This window comes from Pseudoliparis swirei, chromosome 2 (assembly GCF_029220125.1).
Source record: "Pseudoliparis swirei isolate HS2019 ecotype Mariana Trench chromosome 2, NWPU_hadal_v1, whole genome shotgun sequence".
NCBI classification, from domain to species: Eukaryota; Metazoa; Chordata; class Actinopteri; order Perciformes; family Liparidae; genus Pseudoliparis; species Pseudoliparis swirei.
Genome location: NC_079389.1, coordinates 17,876,560 through 17,901,588, shown reverse-complemented (window position 1 = coordinate 17,901,588; position 25,029 = coordinate 17,876,560). Strand labels below are relative to the sequence as shown.

Below are 25,029 nucleotides of genomic sequence, written 5' to 3'. Positions count from 1 at the left end.
TAGGTGGCTTCAAGGTGACAGGTGCTGTTGCAAAAAGCTGCACCGTAAAACCCATGCAGCCGCACGCAGCTAAATGCATAAAAAAAAAAAGAAAAGCATCAGTAGTGTTCCTTAACTGGGTCAGCAGTAAACTCAGTTCTAGTGCCTCCTGAAGCCGGAGCTGCAGACAGTTTGAGAACAGACTGTTCTGCTGCTGCTGCCTTACTCCACTGGTCAGCTGGACTGGATTTCTTACAGGGTTTTGAAAAAAAGACCTGTGTAGCTAAATGTCAATATCTGCTATTCACACACACACACATCAATGCATTACCTAGATCGCCGGCACACCACACTCCTCCTGGAACCCCACTGCATCCTCGGGTCGATCTCTCCCTCTGTCTCTCCTATCCTTCCCTTCCACACTTGCTCTGCCACCAGGCAGATAATGCAGCAGGATTGTCAGCTTGGCATTCCACCTCCCTCCCCATGTCTCGCCTTCCTCACTCTCTCTCCCCATCTCTCTGCTATCCTTCTTTCTCTCTCTCTCTCCACCCCCCCCCCCCCTCTTTTATAGTGTCACTGATTACTATTCAGCAGACGGCTGCAGTGGAGAGTGCAGAGAGATGACACACAATACCTCAAAGCTGGAATCGGCAGCAGACACCACCCACCTCTCTGACACCACCCTCTCTCCCTCCGTCTCACCTTTTTTCGCAGCTCTTCTGTATGGCTGCATGGCTCTACGGAGACCGCCGACTCATCACCACCGTACCAATATGCAGCGCACAAGCACTCTAGTGCATTTACTCTTTCACTCATGGGCTAATTTTGCAGACGCTGGTGGAATGAAGTTGTCCGTGTTTTCCGCGGTTCAAAAAGAGGCAGTTTGGTGCGATTACAAGCAAAGCTGCAGTGGCAGGGTCCTAATTAGATGACAGTGTTTTCTCAGAAACTGCCAGCATCTCTCCATCACTTCGCTGCCTCTCAATCTCTTCCTCTATCCAATGTGCTCCAAAGGAAAAAGGAGAAACATGCATCCTTCAGAGAAATCTTGACGTTCCTTTTATACCCGACAATCGTCATCTGCAGCAAACCGTCTCTGCCGACAATTTCCTGTTCACCCCCCCTTTCCATTTCCCTTCTCACATTTCTCCCTCTCCTACATTCATTCAATCTCTGATCCTCTAAAACGTGCACCCACCCCTCCCTGTAGGTATCTTGAGCAGTCATGTGTGCAGTGTGTGTGTGTGTCTGCTTTTGTGTGTGAGTCCGTGTGTTCCTGGCGACGAGCCATGACCAAGAGGGAGGGACACAGAGTGAGGATGTGCAGCACGTACAGCCTGTTTAGCTCAATACTGTACCAGCACACACAACCCCACACACAGACCAACATCCCCCCCCACACACACAACTTTCATTCAGTAACAAAATTCGAGAGTCAACCATTCTTCACTTAGCATACGAGTTTAAAACAAAAACAAACTAGAATGGGCACTCGGTAGAGCGCATACCTTCGCATATCACAAGATTGGGCATTGAATTATGAACATGTTGACATTAGTTGCATGCCAATTGGATAAAAATTGACCGTGCTATGGTAAAAAGAAGATGTTGACCTTTCCATGAACCTGACCTTGACCTTTGACCCGATCAATCCCAAAATCTAATCAAATGGTCCCCGGATAATAACCAATCATCCCACCAAATTTCATGCGATTCGGTTTACAACTTTTTTTGTTATGCGAATAACACGCATACAAATAAATAAATAAATACACGGCGATCAAAACATAACCTTCCGCATTTTCAATGCGACGGTAACAATGCTCTTCGAGGCTCAATTATATGCTAATGTCTTCAGAAGCCAAAACTACTGTGACAATCTGTCTGGAGGAGCACAAAGTCCAGGATCTGATATCAGTCCGTCTCCAAAGGTAACCGGCACTCTCAGACAACAATAGATCCATAGGATCCCTTCAGAAAGCCCTTTGGTCACCGCATGGACATCTATGGCTCCCAGGTGTCAGGAGATAGGCTGGTAGACGGGGTTCAGCTCAGACAGACGGGACAGATGATCCCCCAGCCTTTGTTAATCCGAGGACCAGGGAGGTCAAGTCCGTGTCGGCAGGAAGGAGGCTTCTTTGAAGTATACAATACAGACTGGCACAGATGGAAAATGATTCCACTGCGTTAACCTGGAATCTAGGGCGGCAACGAACGATTATTTTGAGAATCGATTGATCTGTTGACTATTATTTTGATTCATCGGATTTTTTAAAAACAGTTTCAGCTTGACCGTTGCAGTTCGTCTATTACACAATCTGAGAATATGTCCAGCAATTTAGATTTACCTTTAAACTTAACTCGTAGTCGGTGTTGCCTTTAAACATGAGTCCCAGTCTCAGGTGAATCTCTTTAGATCTTGAGAAGCCGGGGTCGATGTAAAGCACCTCCTGGAACGCCTTGATTGCCCTGGGGGTGGGAAAAAACACAGAAAAAAGTGCTTTTCGTGAAAATACACATTAATGCTGAAGACAACCATGGAGCATGCAAAATGAAAAACAAATTCAACCAGATTTGTGATTCTGCTCACAGAGACTCAAGCACATAAACAGATATTAAATCACACCCAGAATGTATTTGCGTATAAGACAGATGGACCAATTGGTGCTTGCAGACAGAATTTAATGTTCAAGTAGATAAACCAAATAAGATAAGCGTTTGATTCCCTTCGCTGGAGACACGAGGTGTTCCGAGTCCCAGGTGCTTACTCCTCGGGTAAAGTTGAGTTTTTTGTTATTATCCAACATTAATACCAGAAACTATCAATTGGGAAATGCGATAGTTTGTGCTCGGGAGCCTTTGAACCCATTTACGCCTGGTATCAACGTGTGTTTCTGTATCTGAATGCTTTGTATGGATGATAATATCCGGGAATTTGCATTACACCTGGTAATTGTTGTCGTTATTTCAATTTGGCTTGCCTGTTTAAACTAAATATGCAAATTCGGAAAGGCGGAGCAACAACCATGGTCCCCAGGTCGACAGTCCACAGTTACAGAATGTATGGAACCTGACACGTTAGCGGATAGCTGCGATGATGTGCTTAAAAACAGTCCGCTGCCGTTTCAAAATGATCTACGGACGAAAATAGAAAACTGGAGACACATGTCCAAAACCTGGATTTAGTGCAGATTGTATTTCACGATCGACTTTGCACTCGAGCTAATTTTAGCTTCCCAGTCCGAATGAACAATTACTTCGCAGCCCCGAATGCCTGCAAGTCTGGATTCAGGGCGTTTTTTCCGGTGCCAAGCTTATAAAAGTGCTATGATGTGCTTAAAAGTTGAACTGGAAGATTCCCCTAACGACCAGCTGTCATTAGAGTCGGCCGACACGATGGGAACCATCAGCTCGATCGCAAGGAACTGAAATGCAGTCAACAGCAAACAAACAGAGCAATACCTGGACTAGAGTGTGTGGATGACCACTGTTCATATTGTCTGCAAAAATCAAGTCACCTGATAATTCTTTCACCTCTTACAGCCTGTTAAAGGTTATCGTGACCCAGTGACATCTGTCCAATTTGGGGATGAAAAGTACTGCGTCCACATTTCAGCAAGACACTTACATTTTGTAATTCATTGGTCAAAATAAATGATCCAGTCTCTGCAGAGCACGCCCGGTCTGCGGCCGCATGGCCGGCTTCACAAGTGAAGTGTACGGTTGGTAAGCGCTGAAGTGCTGAAAGGGCTGCTGTCGTGTTTGCGATAAACTCTCTTCTCCTCTAAAAGGGGTTTATTAAAACAAACGCACATTTTCAATTGAACCCACTCACTGTGTAGCTATGACAACAATAGCAAAAGCATGTCAGCATGAAGCCTTCCTCCTGTAATGTGGCAGCAGAGCGCACACACACACACACACACACATTGAACTCACTGCCCCCGTTCCAGTCTCCTCCTCGTTCATCTGGTCCCTCCCTCTACTTCCCTCCCTCCCTCCTCTCTGTTCACCCTTTCCTCCCTCACTGGCCGAATCAAACGCGAATGCTTGGAGAGCACAGATCTTCTACGGAAGGGGCCAACTCCAGTCAAGCCGTGAGCAGAGAACGCCTCTCTCCTTTAGAACACCTGACGGCAAAACAACTGCACACTTTTTCCAAACGGGGCAGGCGAGAAACGCCAATCGGCTCCATTTGAGATCTTGTAATAATGGAACAAACAAATATACTATCCCGAGCTCCTGTGGACAGCGTTTCTCCAGGTGAGCGCCACGTGTGAAGTAACATGCACCAATTGACAGCTCGGCATTCCTTTTGGGCCTCAGGGTGACGTAATCCCTCCTCGTGAACCCGACTTGACACGCTCCCCTTCCCCCCGCCAATACGGTCCACGGGCTTCCGTGACGGCGACATACAAACTTGGCAGGGCAACAACGCAAGAGGCCTTCGGGGTCACGGGTGACGTAGCGGGGCGGCGGGAGGAAAAACAGAAGGGAAAGGTCATCTCGGGCCGGCGCAGAGAGGGAAGTGGACGTGTTCTACACCTGCCACCGCTGGAGCAAACAGCCCAAAGTTGAGTTTCCTCTTTCTGTGGTAAAGCCAGCACATCACTGTGCGTGCGCCAGAAAATGATCATTTGGTAATGACCACGTGATCCAAGCAAAAAATCTACATTCGAGTAAATATTTTGCCAGCCAAATCAAGTTTTCAGGATACTCTATAATGCATTTAATAAATGACTCCTTTCTTAACAGGGCTTGTACAACATGCAATAGTAAGTCCACGAATACGAGATGTACAACTTTACTGTGAATCACAATTCCTCTTCAACATTGTGGAGGTTGTTTCTGGCATTTCAGAAGTTACACTTGTCGTCTACGACGACATTTAGTTTGTACACCCTCTGGCGCTTCACAGAACAATGCAACCGACGGCGGTGTGAGCATTAACGCCTTTGTGCGTGATCCTAGCTGGCCTGGCGCGACTACCACAAACAAAGCCCGACAAACAAAGCGTGACACAAAAATGTTATGGTAAACGTGCCCTAAAATGTGCAGAAAGCACCAAATCCCGTGCTCCATAATAAGGGTTCAAAACAGTCTCCAAAAGTGCAATTCTCGTCTCTAATCAATGTCGTCAGCCAGGAGTAAACACACAAAAACCTGTGGGGTTAAGTAGTAAACCAAATAAGAATAAAGTAAAATGTCCACTTATTAAGCATTTTGCGTGTACGGCTGTGCCGAGGTCGAAGACTGAAATGTTGACGGCTCACTTTTTGGCAAGCGCAAAGTAATTGGAAGAAAAAAACCATTGTGTTGCTCATCAAGCCTAATCGAGCTGTTAGTGGTCGGAAAAAAGAAAGAAAAAAAAGGACGTTAATAAAGCTGTCAAAGGCAGCGAAGCTCTGGTCCCTCTGGAGCAGATAGATGGGGCTCACATGACGTGGTACCAAAATGACCCCTCTAAGTCTTCATGATTAAAAGAACACGTTTGACAACACGATCCCCTCGGGGAAACTTACCCGGTGGGTCAAGCTTTCACCCGGGCTTCTACCGAGCAGACCGATGCGGCATGGACGAAACCAGAACGACGACCGCGTTTAAATGAACGCCATGATTGTAAATCACAAAAGACCCGGCTTAAACCAAGACAACAGACCAAAGACATGTTCGATGGATGTGTCAGCTCCTCCCTTCTTGGTAAACCAGCAGCGATGCCAGAGCACGCCATGGGGGAACACCAATAATATGCGCAGATAGTAGGAAACGCTGACAAGTCATAAAGAGTCAAAAATAGTCACGACCGTTTTAGCATGTAACCAGCAAATCGGTCACGACGATGTTAAACGAGAAGCGAGAGAGCGACGCTCCCAGTCGACTCTCGCGAATGCAAAATGACATCGGACGAGCCATAGTAGAACTTCATCTCGGCAGAAGTCAGATTGCAACTGCTGCACGGGATTTGTCCTCCAGATAAATATGATGTCGTCTTATCTTCATGACGACACAATCCCCGATGCCTTTTCCTGCTCATCAGCTCAGTAAATGAAAGCAGCCTTCAGTCTGGAAAGAAGTCTCGCATGACCGCAAACTATTACGCTTGAAGGTCCTAGCTCTCCTTGTGGATCATTAGTTTGTGTTGCTGTGCTTACTAATAGGGTTTTTAGTTAGGCATGTAAATGAGATCATCTTCAATGCCGTCTTGACACGCAACACAAAGTTCAACTAGAACGGGCACTCTGTAGAGCGCATACCTTCGCATATCACAAGATTGGGCATTGAATTATGAAAATGTTGACATTAGTTGCATGCCAATTGGATAAAAATTGACCGTGCTATGGTAAAAAGAAGATTGACTTTTTCATGACCTTGACCTTGACCTTTGACCCAATCGATCCCAAAATCGAATCAAATGGTCCCCGGATAATAACCAATCATTCCACCAAATTTCATGCGATTCAAAGATGTTGACCTTTTCATGACCTTGACCTTTGACCCGATCGATCCCAAAATCTAATCAAATGGTCCCCGGATAATAACCAATCATCCCACCAAATTCCATGCATTTGCAACACAAAGTTCAATAAGCCGATGGCATTCAATAACACGGATGTTTAAAGGGTCTAGCTGAAACGGGTCTCGTGGTCCATGACTGGTATACTCGGTCTTCACAGGTGACTCCCACAGCCAGGGGAAGCCATAAAGTCTTGCCTGAATTTGAACATGAGTGAATACAAATGTAATCTTTGGATTATGTTTAACCGAGCAGACTGCCAGGGGGGAACCAGCTTGCTTCAACCACAACAATAAAATACAACAGCTCCTAATTTGACCTTTGATGGCGCTAAAGAGCTGACATGTCATCTGACTGCTGGTGCAGGCACACTGGTTCAACTGTACATGTGCAAACCAGTGAAATAAGCAAATAATACGTATGATGCATATGCAACTACAAGAGCTGTGGAGGTATTTCAAGGCATCGTGTAAGAAGAAAGGCTTGCAGTCACCCCTCTGCCCCCGTTTACAGTATTCGTGCTAAGCGAGGCTAAACACACTCTGAAGCCCACTCTGTACTCGGCACAGAGAAGTTGAGACGTCATGCATGCAATGAGGTTCATTAAAAGCACTTACCACTGAAATGCGTTGTAATGGAAGTAAACCATGCCAAGGCCGTATAAAAAGGCAGCATTCTGGGAAAAAGAAAGTGTTGGAAAGTTGTTAAAAACAAGAGTATAAAACGGCGTCAGCACAATGTAATGATTATTGTTTACAACTTGATGTGGAGCTAAAAGCTAGAGGTTGGTAAACGTGATGGTGCCGTGATGTATATTAGAGTGCATGTTCAGGGGTTTTCCTGGGTCAAAATGGGTCTTCGGTGGACCCCAAAAAAATGTTGGGTGTATGTTGCCGTGTCACTGTAATTAGCAGACATCTATGTATTTTTTTTCTTTCCCATAAATAATGGAGGCTATGCTTGAGGAAATCATTTTGCTTCCACTTTAGATTAAAATAGATCAGCTAATAGATTGACAATAGTCCAAGCCCCATGTATGGTTCAAAGATTATCAAGGTTTACCTCTTTACATATACATGTCAGAAATGGAACACACAAAGAAATGGAACACACACATTCTGAAATTCAAGTTTATCCATTATTACTATTCATTTTTATTATACAAACTAAGCTAAGGGGAGGCAGTCAGTTGCAGAAGTCACATCCAGCGGGCTGTTGAGTGAGTGACCAGCAGCTGGCCGCTCTGTCCATTCACCTCACAGTTGCGTATTGATCAGACAAGAAGACACGCTTATCAATTCCATTACTATTGATCAAAACAGAACGAGGGTTCGGCCGTAGCCTACTTGAAACATACTATTGAGAACATATTCGCTGACATGCACCTGATGAACACAGTTTTTTTTCTCCATCACAGACTTATTTTTGCGTTTGGCGCTCGGGATTTGCCATAGGCGTTCGGGAAACCGGCTTAGGCGCGCGCCCACATTTTCTCTATGCAGGAAAAACCCTGATGTTCATTACACACATCTGCACCAATTAAGAGCTACACACAACATTATATATTCATTCATTTAATTTGCTTGATAACCTCTACACTTTATGTATACAAATGCAAGAACCCGTTTTCTAGTAGAAGAAGCCATTCACGACACAACCTGCTCACCCAATGCTCGTGAACCAATTGGAGAATTCAACTATCGGCCAATACAAATGTTTCAACCAATCAAGCTGAAAGGAGTGGGCGGCACTGAGCAACATATATCAATATAGTGATGAATATAATAGCATAACTACAAAAAAATAGCATGCCTCACCATGACCATGTGAATGCATACAAATGTCACAAATAAAATGACTAAAATGACTATATGAACATCTATTTATTGAACTTTAACAAAACTGCAAAGTGCAAATGTAAAACAAATCTTTTTTGTGGCATTTAGTCCAGCGCTTCTTGAATGTGTCTTGTCCATATATTGAAGCAATAATGATAACAAATAAAAAAGATGTCATGTGCTGTAAACAATGCAACTAGTGGAGGCGGCAAGGTGCTCAGTGTTGCCAGATTGGAGACGGTTAAGTATCGTACCAAAGGCTCAAAATGGTCGTATTTGGAGAATAATTATCGTGTATCTGGCAACCCTGAGATCGGTCGACCAACGACTGTCCTCTTTACCGTCAGAGCTCGCGCAAGAAGGTGGAACGTAAGGGAGACACCATTTCCAAAACTTGTAAGGGCGTAATAACTAGTTTGTGAAAGACCCAGAGAAACACAAATATCCGACACAAATATCCCTGCCGGACGCATTTTTTAGGTCTCAAAAAGAGGACATGTCCGGGGAAAGAGGACGTCTGGTCACCCTGCAGTCAGCGATAACATCCTCAGAAAAGTCCTATGCAGCAAAGCCCATTGAAATGACACAAGCTCAACTATTAGATAAAGTAATGACAAATACTCTAATGTACATCCATTCAAGGGTTTTCAGTTCTTCTGACTCCATAGTCCTCTGCCCAGGTTGGGCCAGAGCTTTGATGGGAATGTATTAGATCATAAATACCAATAGGAATGATAAACTGTGCAACGTGTTCCGACTCAAAAGGTTGAACAAAGCTAACAGGAAGAAGTCACTCGATTAGCAAGATTAACAGGAAACAACAGCAGCTTCAATACAACACTCAGCGAGCAAAATCCAAAGCACCGCCAACGGCTGCAGCCACAATTAACAATTATCTCAACCGGCAGTCGGTGAGAAAGCGGGGCTACCCAACTACCAAGCTAAAATTATTATTATTATCTATTATTTAGTGACTAAATACTAAATCATAATAAAGACCAGCCTTCTTCAATGACTCAAAGGGAATGCAAAAATATTCAGAGATATCCACAAACTTATTGTGGGGTACCGCAAAATAATTTATACAAAAATAATCATTTCCAGCGAGACCCTAGTAGAAACCAGTTCCAAGGCGGCAGTATCGACGTATGAACATGCAACAGCGTGCAAGAGAAACAAGTAGAGCCTGACAGACCAACTGTCGAACCAGCAGTAACCACCAATATGGTCCATTGGCAGCGTCCAAATTGGCTGCTCTGTAATCCGTAATCTGCATCAGACAGTAGGGCTCTTGCTTACCGCTAACCTGAAGATGTGTATTATTCAGTATGGATTGGATGTGTTCAAGCAACTCACCTTCCAGTAGTCTGACTGTAAACTGAAGTACCTCTGGTATGCAGATAATGCTGAGAAAACGGTGTGATGAATCAAAGAATGAGACGGAAAGAGGAGAGACACACAAAAGGAGAGAATGAACGGTTAGTGACAATGTGACATGCTTAAGATATTCAACAGCAGGAAGGTTGTCCAGACAAGCTAGCAATGTTAAATCAGAATAATCTTCAATTAGAAGCTTTTAACAGGGGGAACCAAAAGTATGAGTGAAGAAAAACAAGAGCGGCAACGGCGCACATCAAATGAATAAACATGAACAAATAGTTATCAATTGTTTATTAATTTGGATCCCCATTAGCTTACTGGGGTCTTACTGGGGTCCACATATAAATACATAAATAAAAATCACGTGGTATTAATGAAACACGAAAGGGCACAATTATCAAAATGATATAAAAAGGACGGAAAATAACCAAATGATCCTGCAGATGTGACGAGACAGTCGGTGGGTAAAAAATAAACATAAACTGTCAGGAGGATTTAATCATCGAGACTCTCACCTTTTTGATAGTCCTCCAGCAGGAGGTTGAAGTGGCCCAGCTGGCAGAAAATGTCAGTGTCCACTTTCCCCTCTGCTTTCAGGATGAGGGCATCGTAGCAGCCAACAGCCTAAACGAAAGAGCAATAGCAGTGAAGAGTTAAAGGGGCGCAACACAGCTGCAATGAACAATACAGATGGCAACTAGAATGGGCACTCGGTAGAGCGCATACCTTCGCATATCACAAGATTGGGCATTGAATTATGAACATGTTGGCATTAGTTGCATGCCAATTGGATAAAAATTGACCGCGCTATGGTAAAAAGAAGATTGAGCTTTTCATGACCTTGACCTTGACCTTTGACCCGATCAATCCCAAAATCTAATCAAATGGTCCCCGGATAATAATCAATCATCCCACCAAATTTCATGCGATTCGGTTTAATACTTTTTGAGTTATGCGAGTAACACGCATACAAATAAATAAATAAACTAGAACGGGCACTCGGTAGAGCGCATACCTTCGCATTTCACAAGATTGGGCATTGAATTATGAACATTTTGGCATTAGTTGCATGCCAATTGGATACAAATTGACCGTGCTATGGTAAAAATAAAATGTTGACCTTTTCATGACCTTGACCTTTGACCCCAAAATCTAATCAAATGGTCCCCGGATAATAACCAATCATCCCACCGAATTTCATGCGATTCGGTTTAATACTTTTTGTGTTATGCGAATAACACATACAAATAAATAAATAAATACACGCCAATCAAAACATAACCTTCTGCATTTGCGAAGGTAATAAATGGTTAAAAGATCCTCTGCATACTACACAAAAAACATTTCGTTACAAAAGGGTTTGCATGATGCTTAGGTTTATTAGGGGGCGAGGACACAGCTGACGATATACTACCAAGGGGATGCATTGCCACGTCTTCTTTGCATAGAGCCAACTGAAAGCCCAAACACAGACCTCGTCAGTCAGCATTTAAACAAGGTCTAAACAAATGACTCTGGCTCGCCCACACGGCAGCCACTGAAGAGGAATGATGGGGAGTGTGTGCATCTGTGTGTGCGAGACACAAAACAATTATGTTGAACGCAATTTGTCATAATATTAAAAAACGAATATTGACATATACAAATAGTTGGGTATTTTTGTGTTGAATAGACAGAGCATCTCTGCCATCACTGAAACAAAAGACACCAACTACACATTTCTAAGAATCAAATGATTCAGAAAGGTAGTCAAGTGTGAAGGCCTCGGGCAAAAGGACTGGATGAGATTAAATCATTGGACTGTGACATACTAATTCTAGAACAATACTCTATTTCCATACATCATTTTCTTGCAGTTCATTCTAAAGACACTTCGACCTTTTTGGTCCGTTTGTAACATTAAAAATATGTTTAAAAACATGGGAAGTGATGAACTCTGGTACATAAGAAGATGAAGATCTTGCTCTCACTCTCTTATATGAACCCTGCACCATTGCTAGGTTGTTATTTGGTTATAGACGTCTGCGATGCTCATGCAAAGATTGCTTGCAGAAGCAATGATCGTGTTTCTTACATTTGCCTTTTGGTTTGAAGAAGTTGCATGCGACGTCTGATTGTTCTGAATGACGCAGCATCGCCATCTCGAATAAACCGTTAGCGATGTTTATTTGAGGCACATGCAAGAAGCACATCCCAGACATTTTGAAATAGCATATTTTCAGAACATTTATTCTGGATCTTTTTAAATCACACAACTGTAGACAGTTTTTGGGACCTTTTTCCATCTATTGAGTAAGAGCACATCGCTCACTGCACAGACCCATAGGTAGATATTGAGGATTTTATTTACTAGCTAATTGGTAATCATCTCCTTTATGCATTGAAAATAATATTCAAGAATGAGCGTTATTTAAAAAGTCATTTTGGAATTAATATTCTGTACACCGCGGAACAATATATTTGTAAGTGAGATGAACCAGAGTTGGGCTTGAAATAAAACGTGCACGCATCATTCATCGCTGGAAAGCCTACGACATTTAATTTAATGGATAAACATCAATGTTACATTTGATGTTATGACAAGTCTTTGCTGAAACAACAAAACTATAATCTCCTTGCAATTTAACTTTACCTAGAGCTTCTTGTGAGGTATAATAATAAACAAATGTGCAAATATGCCTTTTTCCGCACACTTCCATGCAGCAGATAGCAACCATGCATTATTACAAGTCTGAAGTGCTGGCATAATAACAAGTGTATGAATTGTGCCACAGGGGCTAGGTAAAGCCTGTAGAGACGGCGTGATTCAGCAAATTAAACAATACATATACACCTATAATAAAACAATGTATAATATTGGGATGGGACTTAAATTAATGAATAGCCTTATGTTTAGCATAGTGGGCTCTAAGTTTAAACAGCACCTCATGGTGAACTAATTCTCTCCCTTCCCCACCACATTTTAAAAGAAGTGTGAGGATGTAAAGAGGAACTTCGCATCAATGTTGATTTATGCCCCACAATTATGTCGTAGCCTTATTATATATGCATGTGAATGTTTTCACGAAGAAGAAAACCCCACCATCAGATCTTACACAATGTAACGGTATCGTACTGGGTAGGCCCGGCTGTGCTGGCCAGGTATCCAGCAGAGTATGCAGGACTCTGACAGCCATTTAATGATCATTAAATTAAAAAGGGCAACAACGGAGTGTGTGGCTGTGCCTCATCAGAAAGTGTACGCTTAACAAACCAACGGTACCAGCCAGCCACATGTTGAAGCCACGGATCAAACACAAGCGGCGTAACGCTGGGAAGACTGGCTGCAGCAGCCCGGTGGCGACGTGTGCCCCGAGAGCGCTACACACACACACACACACACACACACGCTGAAGTTAACGGACTGGCTTACGCTTTATAATGGGTCATCTTCGTTTCAAACACCGAACGCCTTCGTCGTGATACGGCTTTTTTGTTCTACAAATGGTGATTAGCTTAGCAACCGTTGCTAGCATAACGTTCCCCCCCCCCTCCGACCCCCCGCCATCTTGGACCAAGTCTACTGGCCATTCTTTATTTGTAAACCCGAAACAACACGCGACGTGTGTGTGTGTGTGTGTTTCCCCCTCGTTAGTGTCAGTTGTTAGGGATGTGCAGAGTTCGCCGTGTGTGTGAGCGAGGAGGGAGGAAACCCGCCGGGCAGTTGGCCGCTACTCGCTCCCACAGCGAGCTGCCGCACGACCCCAAAACTCTCTCGCTCGCAGCCGCTATCGAGGATGGAACTGACGGTTCAATAGGGATAACCAACTATTTCTGTCACTTTAATCTCGTTGAGGGTAGTGAGCATTTATTTACTCCTCGTCCTGGGCCCATTGTCACACTTTTTGAACGCGACATATTAACAGTTGGGTGACACGGTGTTAAAACATCCCCTCAATTTACGCTCGACCAACGTTATACAGCGAACAAGCAAAGTAACAACAGTCTGAACAACGTGCTTTCTTCCCCTCTCTCACACACACACGCACACACACACGCACACACACCTGCCTGCTCAGGCCCATTGTGTTTAGAGGATATAACAAACACGTTTCCACCGTAGCCACCACCGATTTTTTACTTCATATATCGTCCTGCAATTGTTCCATTTGTGCTCGTTTAATATAAATAATCCCATTTATGTACCCCAGCAGTTGTATTACGTGTGTATCAGTTTATATGCAATTATAACATCCAAAGTGAAAGGGCTTTTTTCTCCTTTTCTTAAACCAGTCAGTCGTTGATTCAGCTTCAAAGTTGGGGAAATTGAGTCGCGTGCTAGCAAGGGAGCCGTCGGGGAGGGGGTGTCTGTGCCACTTCTTTCAGGTGGGATGCGCACTAACCAGGAGATGTGTTCCTATCCTGTGGCATACCTTTAACAGCAAGGCCTTCGTTCTGGCGCCATCTTCTTGAAGCCTATGAAATCCAAACAGTGAACTGCAAGTAGAGGACAGACAACACACAGGCGGTTCCGTGTTACTTGGGGGGGTGGAGGGGGGCAGTCATATTTGTTTATTTAAAACTGCACGTAGAACAATATGTTTTGTCTAAAAAAAAAGAAGGAGTGGGTGAGACTGTTCACATAGCAGATCGTCTAACCTGTCAGTTCCGACCAAGCTCTCTTTTTCTTGCGCTGTTAGCTTCGGAAAGTCCTCTTCGATATCAGTCGCTGTTCCCGACGCCATTTTCTCCTCGTCATTACCAGCAACGCCGAGACTCCGGACGGCAGCAGATGTGGCGGCGGTGAGCGACACTACGCACGATTTCATGGGAAAGAAATGGGAAGATCGACGGGACCGAGTAACTCCGGAAAACGCAGTAACAACGAAAGTGTTGCACACCTAACGTTATCCAGGACTAAAACGGGGCGTAGCGTAATTCTCGCCAAATCCTCAAGGAAATAATCCCTTCAAGTTACCTTCCACCCTCCTCATTGTACATCGAAACACAGCTTCTATTCCAGCGCCAATGTATGCATGAAGTTGCTGTAATGTTGGGTTTTAGGACTGAGGGTTACTTGGTAATGTCGCAAACTTCCCCAACCATCGGCTCAAAGTTGTTGTAATTGTGTCACATAGGCAAACGCACGCCGCCACTGTCGGCACGCCCTCTGTTCACCGCGTCCAATCGGTGGCCGTCGTGTGCAGCCACGTGACGGTCTCCAGTTGATGTGTCGCGAACACGCGGGCGAACACGCGCACGCACACATTAATGTGCGCTTCGCAAGACCCGCCCCAAGGCCTGCTGTTGGTTCCGCACGTTATATTATGATTACGTAACTGTATTGTAACGCAAGCCTATTGGTCAGAATAGCTGTCACGTATGTTTGTTGCAACGTTGCATAGATAGATAGAACAACTATATTTGATATCAATTACTATATTACGAAACTGTTAATCAATAATTGCATTATACTATCCCAAAAATTGTGCACACTGTCCGGTCTGTTATATATACTTCCTAATAGTGGCTGTGATGAAATAGTTCATATAATATATTCTTTTTTTAAAATTAACATAGGAGGAAATGGTCATTTAGATAGAATCAAAGGTTTTTATAAAAAACATGAACATGTTGTAAAAAATAAGTCATGAAATTGTGCATACACGTATGTATTACTTTTTTACATTTTAAATATAACAAGTTTACATTGTTTAGATGAAAGTGTTCAACTGTTTCACTGAAGTCTTTCAGTCAATTTCTTACTTGGTACAATCATGAGTTTTCCAATTATATACATTAAATTGTACAAGCATATTTGCTAAACTTTTAAAACTATATTATTAGTGTGATCGTGTTATTTTGTGAATTCATTTTACTTTAAAATATATGTGGCATATTTATTGCAAATAACATGTGACAAACAATGTTTAATGTTATTGTTGCAGACACGAAATAAGAACTTTGTTATCTAAACCTAATGCACAATAAATGAAATGTCAGAAAACTGGACAGATTCTAAAGCCCTCTGAGGCAAATGTGTGCCTCACTGACAGTTTATTGCTGATAAACAGGTGTAGAGAATTAAAGACAAAAAATGCAAATGCTCATGACAATACTATTGTTTTCTGTTTGTTGATTGTTAAGACCCCAAGGGAGGATGTCATTATTTAACTGTGTTGGCCAATCACAGATTGACATTAAAAAATGCTAGATTACCAACCCTAGCTTTTAATGTCTATAAGAGTGGATAGCAAGAAGAAGGCCTCAAAATGTATAAAAGAGTAAGACTAAAGGATTGGTGAAGCTAAATTATTAACACATCTCGATATCATTTATATTTTTCTCTCGTGAATTCCATTTTTTTATTATTATTCTGACTAAAATGCATCAACAGCGACACCTGCAGGACAGGCAATAAAGTGGTGGTGGGGGGACAGGCACCTGCTGTCTTCTTCCGGGACTAGATCCCATCAGTTTGCACGAAGTCCATCCTCATCTAGAGCCTGCAGTGATTGTAAGTGGTTTAGTGTTTTCTTTTGAGTAAATATACATAAGTAGCCAACTAGTGTGGTAATAATAATAATAATTGTATTTATCCATCACATAGAAAGTTATTTCCAAATTTAAAATATATATATTTTAAGAATTCCCAATCAAGGCCTCACTATATGACATACTCAAATTAGGAACATGAGCGTGTGTGTGTGTATATATAAATAAAAAATAAAGCAGATAGCTCAAACATTACATAGAGGTGCAAGTGCAAAATAATAACAACATATGTATGTATTATATGTGTATGTATATATATATGTATGTATATATATATATCTTTTTTAAATCACCAGTCGCTATTAAATACAGGATGTCAATGTTGGAGTGACTTCTTGTGTATTATTTATAGCATGTCGTCTTTATTTGAGCCCCACAGACAGTGTTGCCAGGTCCGCGGTTTTCCCGCGGAATTGGGCTACTTTTGAAGTGTTGCCGCGGGTTGAATTTTTTGTCCGCTGGTTCGGGTAGACCTATTTTGCATGCAAATTACATGAATATCTTTAAATAAAAATCCATATTTTAAATGAAATAATTTATTTATACCCAAATCCTACCAAACTGACTCCAGATCAGCACATACACACATTTTATTTATGATAATATACTGTATCTAATGACACAAGGCCATTTTAGGACCTAGGTGAAATAACTGTTTTGGGAAAACTGCTTTTAATGCTGGCATACTAAACATTTGGTGTTACTTTGTAGATATTACAATACATTTGGCAATGATAGCAATGCTGTTGGACTTTAAAAGCAGTGTATATGGTTTGGCACGGGCATATTTTGAGTTCTGATATTGGGCTGGTTTTTGGGCTGGTTTTATTGGCCATTGGGCTGGTTTTGTCACACAGACCTGGCAACCCTGCCCACAGACCTGAGACCTGTAACAGGAGCTGTCGTCTCGTCCACTGTCCAGACGGGGCGCAGTTCCTCTCTGAGAGGCGGGACCTCCACCGGATGGAGGACACACACCAACGCACTCCAAAATGGCGAGCCGCGACAAGGGTAAGCAGGCCTGCAAACTAATTACAATTTTACCCGGAGCAGGACACCGTCCGTTCTGAGAAGGAGAACACTTGAAGCGGCTGTTTGTGTTTTTAAAACTTTATAGTTTAACGCTGCATATTTGGGCATTTTTATCTAACGGTTTCCTCTCGCGGACATACCTATTTATAGCTCACGTTAACTTTCTAACGTCGCTTAGCTTCAGTGGTGAAGCTGACCTGTTGTCAGGCCTCAGAACTTCACTAAGTTACGACACTAGTTCTCCTTAGCAACGATATTGAACCTCCTTTAACGTAAACAGGAACTGTACATGTTTATTACTACGTTGTGGTAGCACTGCGTTCAAAATGGGTTTTTTAGCAAGTCACTGCCTCATATCGTCTTGTGGTTGCGCGTTTTTTTCTTTTCTTTTAAGAGCTGGAAGAGGAGATTTACAACAAGGTCGTGGACCTGACCGAATACGCCAAACGTCAGCGATGGTGGAACGGCCTCTTCGGGAAGAACTCCGGCCCCTTAGCGGAGAAATACTCCGTGGCCACACAGTTAGCCATAGGGGGAGTGAGTGGATGGTAAATATGCTCCTTGGAAATGCGTTGTATGGCCTTCAGGTGCTCCTCATTAACCGTTGCGATTGGTTTTCTATGGACCGAATCCCAAATAAGCTGCGTCACCCATGGTCCCTGCAGCCTTGGATGTATCTTTCCCTCATCTGGTCCCTCCTCTATCCCCCCAATTCTTCCTTCTGAATGTCTGTTAGAGTATACAGTATGCACTCGCTATACTGCTGCTGAAATTCAGAAAAATAAATCCCTTTTTGGACATCAGTCGAGAAAACAAAGCCTTTCCTTTCTACCCCTTTTATAGAAGTGTGTGCTTTGTGTATCATATTTAACTGTGTTCTGTATACTTTAAACTGTTGGGCATGCAAACCCACATCCAGAGGGTAATTGCTGTGCACTGGTTGCTATGCAAAGTAGGAGTTGTACAAATATACAGAGCACACGCATACAATGAGGTACAAAACCAAAATTAATACAGTATAGATCATAAAAATATAAACTGGTTAAAGGTAGAGCTCAATCTCTTTGGGGTTGTTTGTACAGTATTACGAAGATGTTGTGGTTAGTACAGAATGCTCATGATTCATTTAAAGGCTGAGTAATTATTTATGTTCGATTAATCATCACGTGTCTGTCACAATTCATTTTAGGTGTGCAGGATATCTCTTCCAGAAGGTCGGAAAAGTTGCTGCTACATCCGTAGGAGGAGGTCTTCTGCTGTTACAGGTATACTTGCAATACTATGAATACATATATCATTATGGTGAATCTGCCGCTCATCTATGTTTAATTTTGCCGCGACGCTTTCTCTTTAGATAGCCAACAATAGTGGCTACATCCAAGTGGACTGGAAGAGGGTGGAGAAGGATGTCAACAAAGCGAAGAAGCAATTAAAGAAGGGCACCGATAAAGCGGGCCCAGAGATAAACACGTTTGTTGACAAGGTAAGACTTTCGTGTGCTGTTTTTCAGAATCAGCTTTATTGTTATTGTGTTATTTAGGGAGATCATAACTTTCATTATCCGTCCGGGGAATATAGAATACAGTTGGGACGTTCTGGTGGCTTTGTCGTCAAAATGCTCAACCCTAATAGCATGTCGTACCCCTTTTGTCTCTTTCACCATGTTTAATATCGGTATTTACATTAATTTCAATAAAAAACTGTAAGGATTATTTCTTTAAACAACAAGTACCGGTAACCAATTTACTCACTCGCTAATTCGATTGAAAAATGTGTGTACTCTCCTTCAAATGATGAGATACAGAAACATTTGCAGTAAGATAAACATGCTGCTTGCTAATGTTAACTCAGGCTGTCTCTGTTTTTGAAAATGAATGTCATTTTGGAGTGGTTTTTAACTTGATTTATTATATACTGCCACACATTTTCTGTCTTCTCCAGTCCACAGTGTTCGTGAAGAAAAACATTGTTGTCACAAGTGGTTTCATTGGAGGATTCCTGATCGGCCTGGTGTCCTAGGGTCTGTGTTCCTATTGGTGTCGTGAGAAACTAGAGGGAACGATACAAATCATTGCTGGAGGGTGTTCAAGGGTTTCGACAGCCTATTTAAGATTATCTTGTAGCTCTGTGTTTCTACACAAGCCACACATCCTTTTATCTACTTTAATATTGTACATGTGACTAGCACTGTCGATACCTTCTGTGATAGAGTTCTGGAAAAGTAAGAGTTGTAACGAAGTGCTGATTACGGGAAGTGAAGGAAGTGTTGCACACTGGCTCATATGCATTTCTATTTCATTCAGATGATGTTTTTGGCCATCAGGCCTTCTTCCCAGATCCACAATGGTTAATCCGATGCTTGGATGAATGACCCTCTTCATATACTCCACTTTTCAAGCCAAATAATGACATGCATATCATGCAATATTATTTTTTTAAAGAAAGTGTAAAGGCTATCAGAATGTTTTTAAATTTATTTATTTTTACCAAAATGTCATTGTGAAACAATGAAAGAATATGTATCGTTATCTCTGCCTTGTTGCGCACAACTAAGCAAAGCATGATGCGGCTAAGTAGATTTCAACCTTCACACGGCAGGTGGTGTCCACTGGATTCCATCAATGTCAGGGTTATATTTTTCAATCTAGACATTGTGCTTAATCATATTGCTGATGGATCAGAAAGTGTTCTGCCTTTGCTGAGAGGTGCCACATGTTAATGGGTTATGTCTGCCTCCCCTGCATCTCTCTTTTTATTATGTATTTTGTCTAGCAATACATTGATGCTTTAAGTACAGAAAGATATGTGTCTACAATGTAAGTTTGATGGACAAATAAAAATAACACTCGGTTGAAATTCTTTCTCTTGTATTTTATGACAATTTCTTTACAATGATACAAGTATGTCTTTTCACTCTCACCGTAAGTGTTGGATGAGAGAGTAATTTGTTACTCGTTTATTATCGGAGCTTGGTTTTACTTTAGCTTGCATTTAACTACAGATTTCTGTGTGCATAATGAAAGAGTTAGTGGAAGTATAGATGCCTTTTAGTTTACAGCAGTGTTGAAATTAGTATTCAGATCGTAAAACAATATTAAAGTGTGAAAAAAACTGCATACACAACACTTAAGAAAAAGTACAATAATAGTATCAGTACTCTTAAGGCAGAAAGGCCTAAATTACTTAATGTTGCAGCTGGTAAAAGTGAGGGTGCTTTTAATTACTTCATATACTCACCTATAATAAACCTAATGATCTTATTTGTTGTTTTGTATGTTTAATTTGTAATGTGTATCCGCAAAGTATGGAGGTTCTAAAGGAGCATAACGTTTAACGGGTCTCTACATTGTCCCGTGAACGTTGCTAAGAGACGCAACTACCGAAACGAGACCCGGTAACCAACAACAACAGCCCGTTGAAAAGCCACGAAGGAGATCGATAACTAATCAAACCATGGCGTTACCCTTTCTACCCGGGAATTCTCCCAATAAACAAGTAAGAGTGCTGCATTCAGTGGACCCCATGCTTCACACACACGGCTTGATTTTAGCTCTAGTTTGGGTAACTTTACTGCATTAGTGGGCTGGAAGTTAGCTGTACCGAGCTAATGGGGCCCTCAGCAATGTAACCAACTGCTTTAATGTAAGCTAGTTAACGCTAACTAGCTAACCTAGTTATGTGGGTAGCTAGCTGATGCTACGAATACTTTGAGAAGTTGAATCACACCCCCACCCGGTAGGATACATAGAGAGTTGTATTAACCGCGTGTGACGTTAACCGTTAGGTTAAGTAGTAACGTTGCGTATTGTAACGCTACTTTAGCTACTTGAGTATTTCTATTCAAGCTAGTTTATATTTCATCTTCAGTTCAGTTCCGAGGGAAACTGCATTTCTTTGAAAGTTAGTTACTTATTACTTTCCACATTGAATAATTAGTAAATAATACAATACATTGTCGCTTTTCCACACTTTTTTTTAAAGTTGTGAGGTTGATAATAATGCACCGCTTACTATTTAATATCAGAAGTGAATTTCCAACCTAAATATATCACTCCAGGCTACTATTGTGCAAATAACACTTTATTGTAGGCAGCAGGAAATCATTTTAAATGAGCTCTACGTAAATGCCTGCTTTATGTGCACTTGACCTATTTATAGATTAGCATTATATATATTAAGTAATCATTGTGATGTCATGATTGTGTACCATAGTATGGCCATATTACAGTATGTTGATTATTTTTAGGTTGGCAGCTGAGTAGAGACACTTTCTCTCTTTTATGTACTCCAGCTGGGGAAGGAGAGGTTCCACAAATCCCAACATTTTGAATATTACAATCAATTCCCAATGCTGGCGGGATCTGAGAAACCAGGCATCGGAGGAGAGCCGCTCGCGGGCCAGACCATCAAACCAAAGTACTCCGTCTACCCCAAAGGACGGGGCAGTGAATTGCCAGCATGGATAGCCTTTGACAAACAGGTGACTTGATCAGTTTTATCCAGTTATACATAAATACATATATTACTGCCCCTAATAGCTGACTGGTTACATGGAGGTCATATTAAACAACTTCCGCAGGAAATAAGGGAATAAGGGAATATCCGAATATGTTGCTAATACAGCTAATGTTTTATTTTGTTTATTGTGTCTCTTAAGTACAACACTTCTATTGGCTATTAGTAGTGATTGTTTAGTTTATTGCATTTTTACCAATGCTTTATTTGAATTTGCACACTTCTATTCCATCATTAAAGTAATCTTGACAACTCAACGATCAGTTATGTCGCAAAGAGACTTTTATGATCCTCATTCACAAAATGCCCTTTTTGCTCCTTCAGGCTCTGTGTTTTGAAGCATTCTTCCAGGAAGCTGTGCCCGAGGCACAAGACGAGACGTACAGGATCCGGAGGTGTAAGATCTACTTCTACCTGGAAGATGATACCATCCAGGTGGTGGAGCCAGAGTACAAGAACAGTGGCATCCCTCAAGGTGTGTGTCACAGGAAAGGTCATGTTAACGTAGCTCAAGTGAAAAAAAATGTCATTTTATGCATTCAAGACTCCATTTGGCCAAATGATCCATGACACAAGGCAAACAGACAATGCACCTCACTGACATGTGATGAGTAATGCTGTGTTGTTGTTCCCTGTGATAGGAACACTCATTCGTCGCCAACGTGTCCCACTGCCCGCCCCAAATGATGACCAGTTCTACCACATTTATCATTTCAACATCAACCAACAGATGGTGCTGTACTCACGCGTGTTCACTGTGACCAACTGTGACTCTTTTACACAAAACTTTCTCTCCAAGCTTGGAGTGCGCCTCAATAACCCTGTCGGTGTACCCGATGACCCCTACAGCAAACACCGGGAAGAGGTAGGACTCGGGTTCTTCATTTTCTTCAAGAGATTTATTCAAAATATCAATGATAAAATCCACTATTGCATGGAGGGTTCTTACTTATGTGTTTGCACTTCATATTATTGGGATTAAGTAATCATTTTCTCAACACTGCTGCCCAGTTGATGGCGCTGGCGCCCAATTACAAATCACTGAAACTCACCTTTGAAGAATTTACGTACCAAAATAAAAATATCCCTCTTGCATATATGATAATATGTATTGACTGTTTTTATACCACATGGGCCCTCGTCCAGATTGAGAAAAGCATGAAGCCACTTCGGCCGTACGAGACGTGCGACACACTGAAGCAGTTCCTGGACCACGACCGCGATGTCCTGGGCTTCAACTGCCTCTGGGACGACACGGAGAGTGTGTTCGGGGACCGGCGGGAGCTCCTGCTGCACTACTACCTGGCTGACGACACCATCGAGATCCTGGAAGTCGTCTCCCCAAACTCTGGGAGGGACACTGCGCCCAAGTTCCTACGCCGCGGCAAACTGCCCAAGGTGAGGCACCGCGATGGGATACGATATGTTCATCAAGTGTGTCGAAATCTCTGGGCCGTGGGAGAGGAGACGAGGGCTACATTCGCTGTCGGAGGAAAAAATGAAATAAAACACAGATCCCACAGGATAATGGAAATTGCTGAATTTTCTTTAATATAGAAAGAAACATGCTTGACAGAAGAATGTATACATTTCAGAGAAATGGATACATTCTCAAGGGTGGTAAGGAATATTTAAGGAGTACATAAATGTAACAGAATGTGTCACAGTTTGTACCGTGTTAAATGTCCATGATCATCTGCATGGTTTACATATACATCTCAGAAAATTAGAATATTGTGATGAAGTTCTTTATTTTCTGTAATGCAATTAAAAAAACAAAAATGTCATGCATTCTGGATTCGTTACAAATCAACTGAAATATTGCAAGCCTTTTATTCTTTTAATATTGCTGATTATGGCTTACAGCTTAAGAAAACTCAAATATCCTATCTCTAAATATTAGAATATCATGAAAAAGTATACTAGTAGGGTATTAAACAAATCACTTGAATTGTCTAATTAACTCGAAACACCTGCAAGGGTTTCCTGAGCCTTGACAAACACTCAGCTGTTATAAATCTTTTTTTTACTTGGTCTGAGGAAATATTAAAATTTTATGAGATAGGATTTTAGAGTTTTCTTAAGCTGTAAGCCATAATCAGCAATATTAAAAGAATAAAAGGCTTGCAATATTTCAGTTGATTTGTAATGAATCCAGAATGCATGACATTTTTGTTTTTTTAATTGCATTACAGAAAATAAAGAACTTTATCACAATATTCTAATTTTCTGAGACAGTCCTGTAGTTAGTTATTAGTGACTTTTCTGGGTGGGTTCTTTGCGTCTTCCTCCCACCGTCCCTTCATTCACCCGGACCTCATTCAGGCTGACAGGACTGCTGCAGCATCCAGTCTCCCTCAAGCATTTTGGCTTTCTCCTACAGTTACTGACTGAAGCCTAATTCATCTTGAAAGACAGCCATGCCTCAATCATGTGTGTGTGTGTGTGTGTGTGTGTGTGTGTTTTCATTTCAGTAATTTTGTTTGTCCTGATTGATGCCTTTTATTAAATGTCAGCCCTAAAGGTTGACTAGAATCCCCCGGAATCCCCCATTCCACCATGTCCATAAAGACAGATCCCTTCTTTCCTCTGTCTCTTAATTCTATTAGACTCCCCCCCCCCCCCCTCTTTCTATCTATTTTTCAGTCTCTCCATCGGTCTCCTCGGATGTGCGCGTCTATATTTGCATGCAGTGTCGCTCCGTCCTGTGAAGATCTTGTACTGTACCGTCTATATTTCCCCGTAGGATTCATCCCAAATGAAGCTTCCCGGACAGATCACGGACCGCACGGTGCTCAACGTGTTCGCCCCCACGAGTCAGAAAAAACGCTACATGCTGGACAGCCTCAAAGTACGTCCGGCCTCGGCCACGCTTACGACACAACCACGCTGGTATGACCATAAGAAGTAGAAAGAAGAATCTACAAGTTGAATCCGCGCAAAGCGGCCTGCGCTGAGGCCGACTGTAACCAAGAGGCTGCAGCACTGACATCTTTGAACGCGAGAGCATATAATGATATTTTAACAGTTCGGGGGAGGGCCTTTCCTGTTTCAGCAAATTGCCTCCCCCGTGCAATACAACATGAATCCATAAAGTAATGTTTTTCTGCGTTTGGTGTGGAATGATATGAGCTTGTCCCTGAACACCGTTCTGACTGACACTAAACGGTGGCCAGTGTGACTCCACCGGGTTCATGAACTCATCTGAACGGGGCTAAATGTACCATTTTTAGC

At 42.2% G+C, this 25,029-nt stretch overlaps 3 protein-coding genes across 9 annotated transcripts in view; 2 read left to right on the top strand and 1 right to left on the bottom strand.

The window, feature by feature from the left end:
* kdm6a (lysine (K)-specific demethylase 6A) overlaps positions 1-14,819 on the bottom strand; it is a 35,710-nt gene extending 20,891 nt beyond the window's left edge. For 2 of the 4 annotated variants that reach the window (XM_056425274.1, XM_056425293.1), the window contains exons 1-6: positions 14,353-14,813; positions 14,127-14,190; positions 10,230-10,338; positions 9,691-9,740; positions 7,114-7,172; positions 2,331-2,451 (exon numbers count right to left, since the gene is read on the bottom strand). In XM_056425274.1, the coding sequence (XP_056281249.1) occupies positions 2,331-2,451; positions 7,114-7,172; positions 9,691-9,740; positions 10,230-10,338; positions 14,127-14,190; positions 14,353-14,522 (573 nt within the window). In that variant the 5' untranslated portion in view covers positions 14,523-14,813. Of the gene's footprint in view, positions 1-2,330; positions 2,452-7,113; positions 7,173-9,690; positions 9,741-10,229; positions 10,339-14,126; positions 14,191-14,352 lie in introns of all 4 variants that reach the window. The other 2 variants (XM_056425302.1, XM_056425284.1) reach the window with 2 other exon arrangements.
* Positions 14,820-17,159: 2,340 nt separating this feature from the next.
* On the top strand, positions 17,160-20,139 carry fundc1 (FUN14 domain containing 1). Its single transcript, XM_056425963.1, has 5 exons — positions 17,160-17,259; positions 17,675-17,828; positions 18,470-18,545; positions 18,635-18,763; positions 19,222-20,139. The coding sequence occupies exons 1-5, from the start codon at positions 17,241-17,243 to the stop codon at positions 19,297-19,299; spliced, it is 456 nt and encodes a 151-aa protein (XP_056281938.1). The 5' UTR covers positions 17,160-17,240; the 3' UTR covers positions 19,300-20,139.
* Positions 20,140-20,237: 98 nt separating this feature from the next.
* Positions 20,238-25,029, top strand: part of efhc2 (EF-hand domain (C-terminal) containing 2) — a 45,420-nt gene continuing 40,628 nt past the window's right edge. For all 4 annotated transcript variants that reach the window (XR_008833144.1, XM_056425951.1, XM_056425941.1 and 1 more), the window contains exons 1-6: positions 20,238-20,775; positions 21,572-21,760; positions 22,120-22,270; positions 22,437-22,660; positions 22,942-23,193; positions 24,542-24,646. Coding sequence is in view for 3 of the 4 variants with exons in the window: in XM_056425951.1 (XP_056281926.1) it covers positions 20,734-20,775; positions 21,572-21,760; positions 22,120-22,270; positions 22,437-22,660; positions 22,942-23,193; positions 24,542-24,646 (963 nt within the window). In the remaining variant the exon portion in view is untranslated. The remainder of the gene's footprint in view (positions 20,776-21,571; positions 21,761-22,119; positions 22,271-22,436; positions 22,661-22,941; positions 23,194-24,541; positions 24,647-25,029) is intronic.

What these genes read in the sequence shown, in the direction of transcription:
- fundc1 (XM_056425963.1), top strand. An exon ending in GAGGTCTTCTGCTGTTACAG is followed by an intron (nt 18,546 to 18,634) that starts GTATACTTGCAA and finishes CTTTCTCTTTAG; the next exon opens with ATAGCCAACAATAGTGGCTA. An exon ending in TAAACACGTTTGTTGACAAG is followed by an intron (nt 18,764 to 19,221) that starts GTAAGACTTTCG and finishes TGTCTTCTCCAG; the next exon opens with TCCACAGTGTTCGTGAAGAA.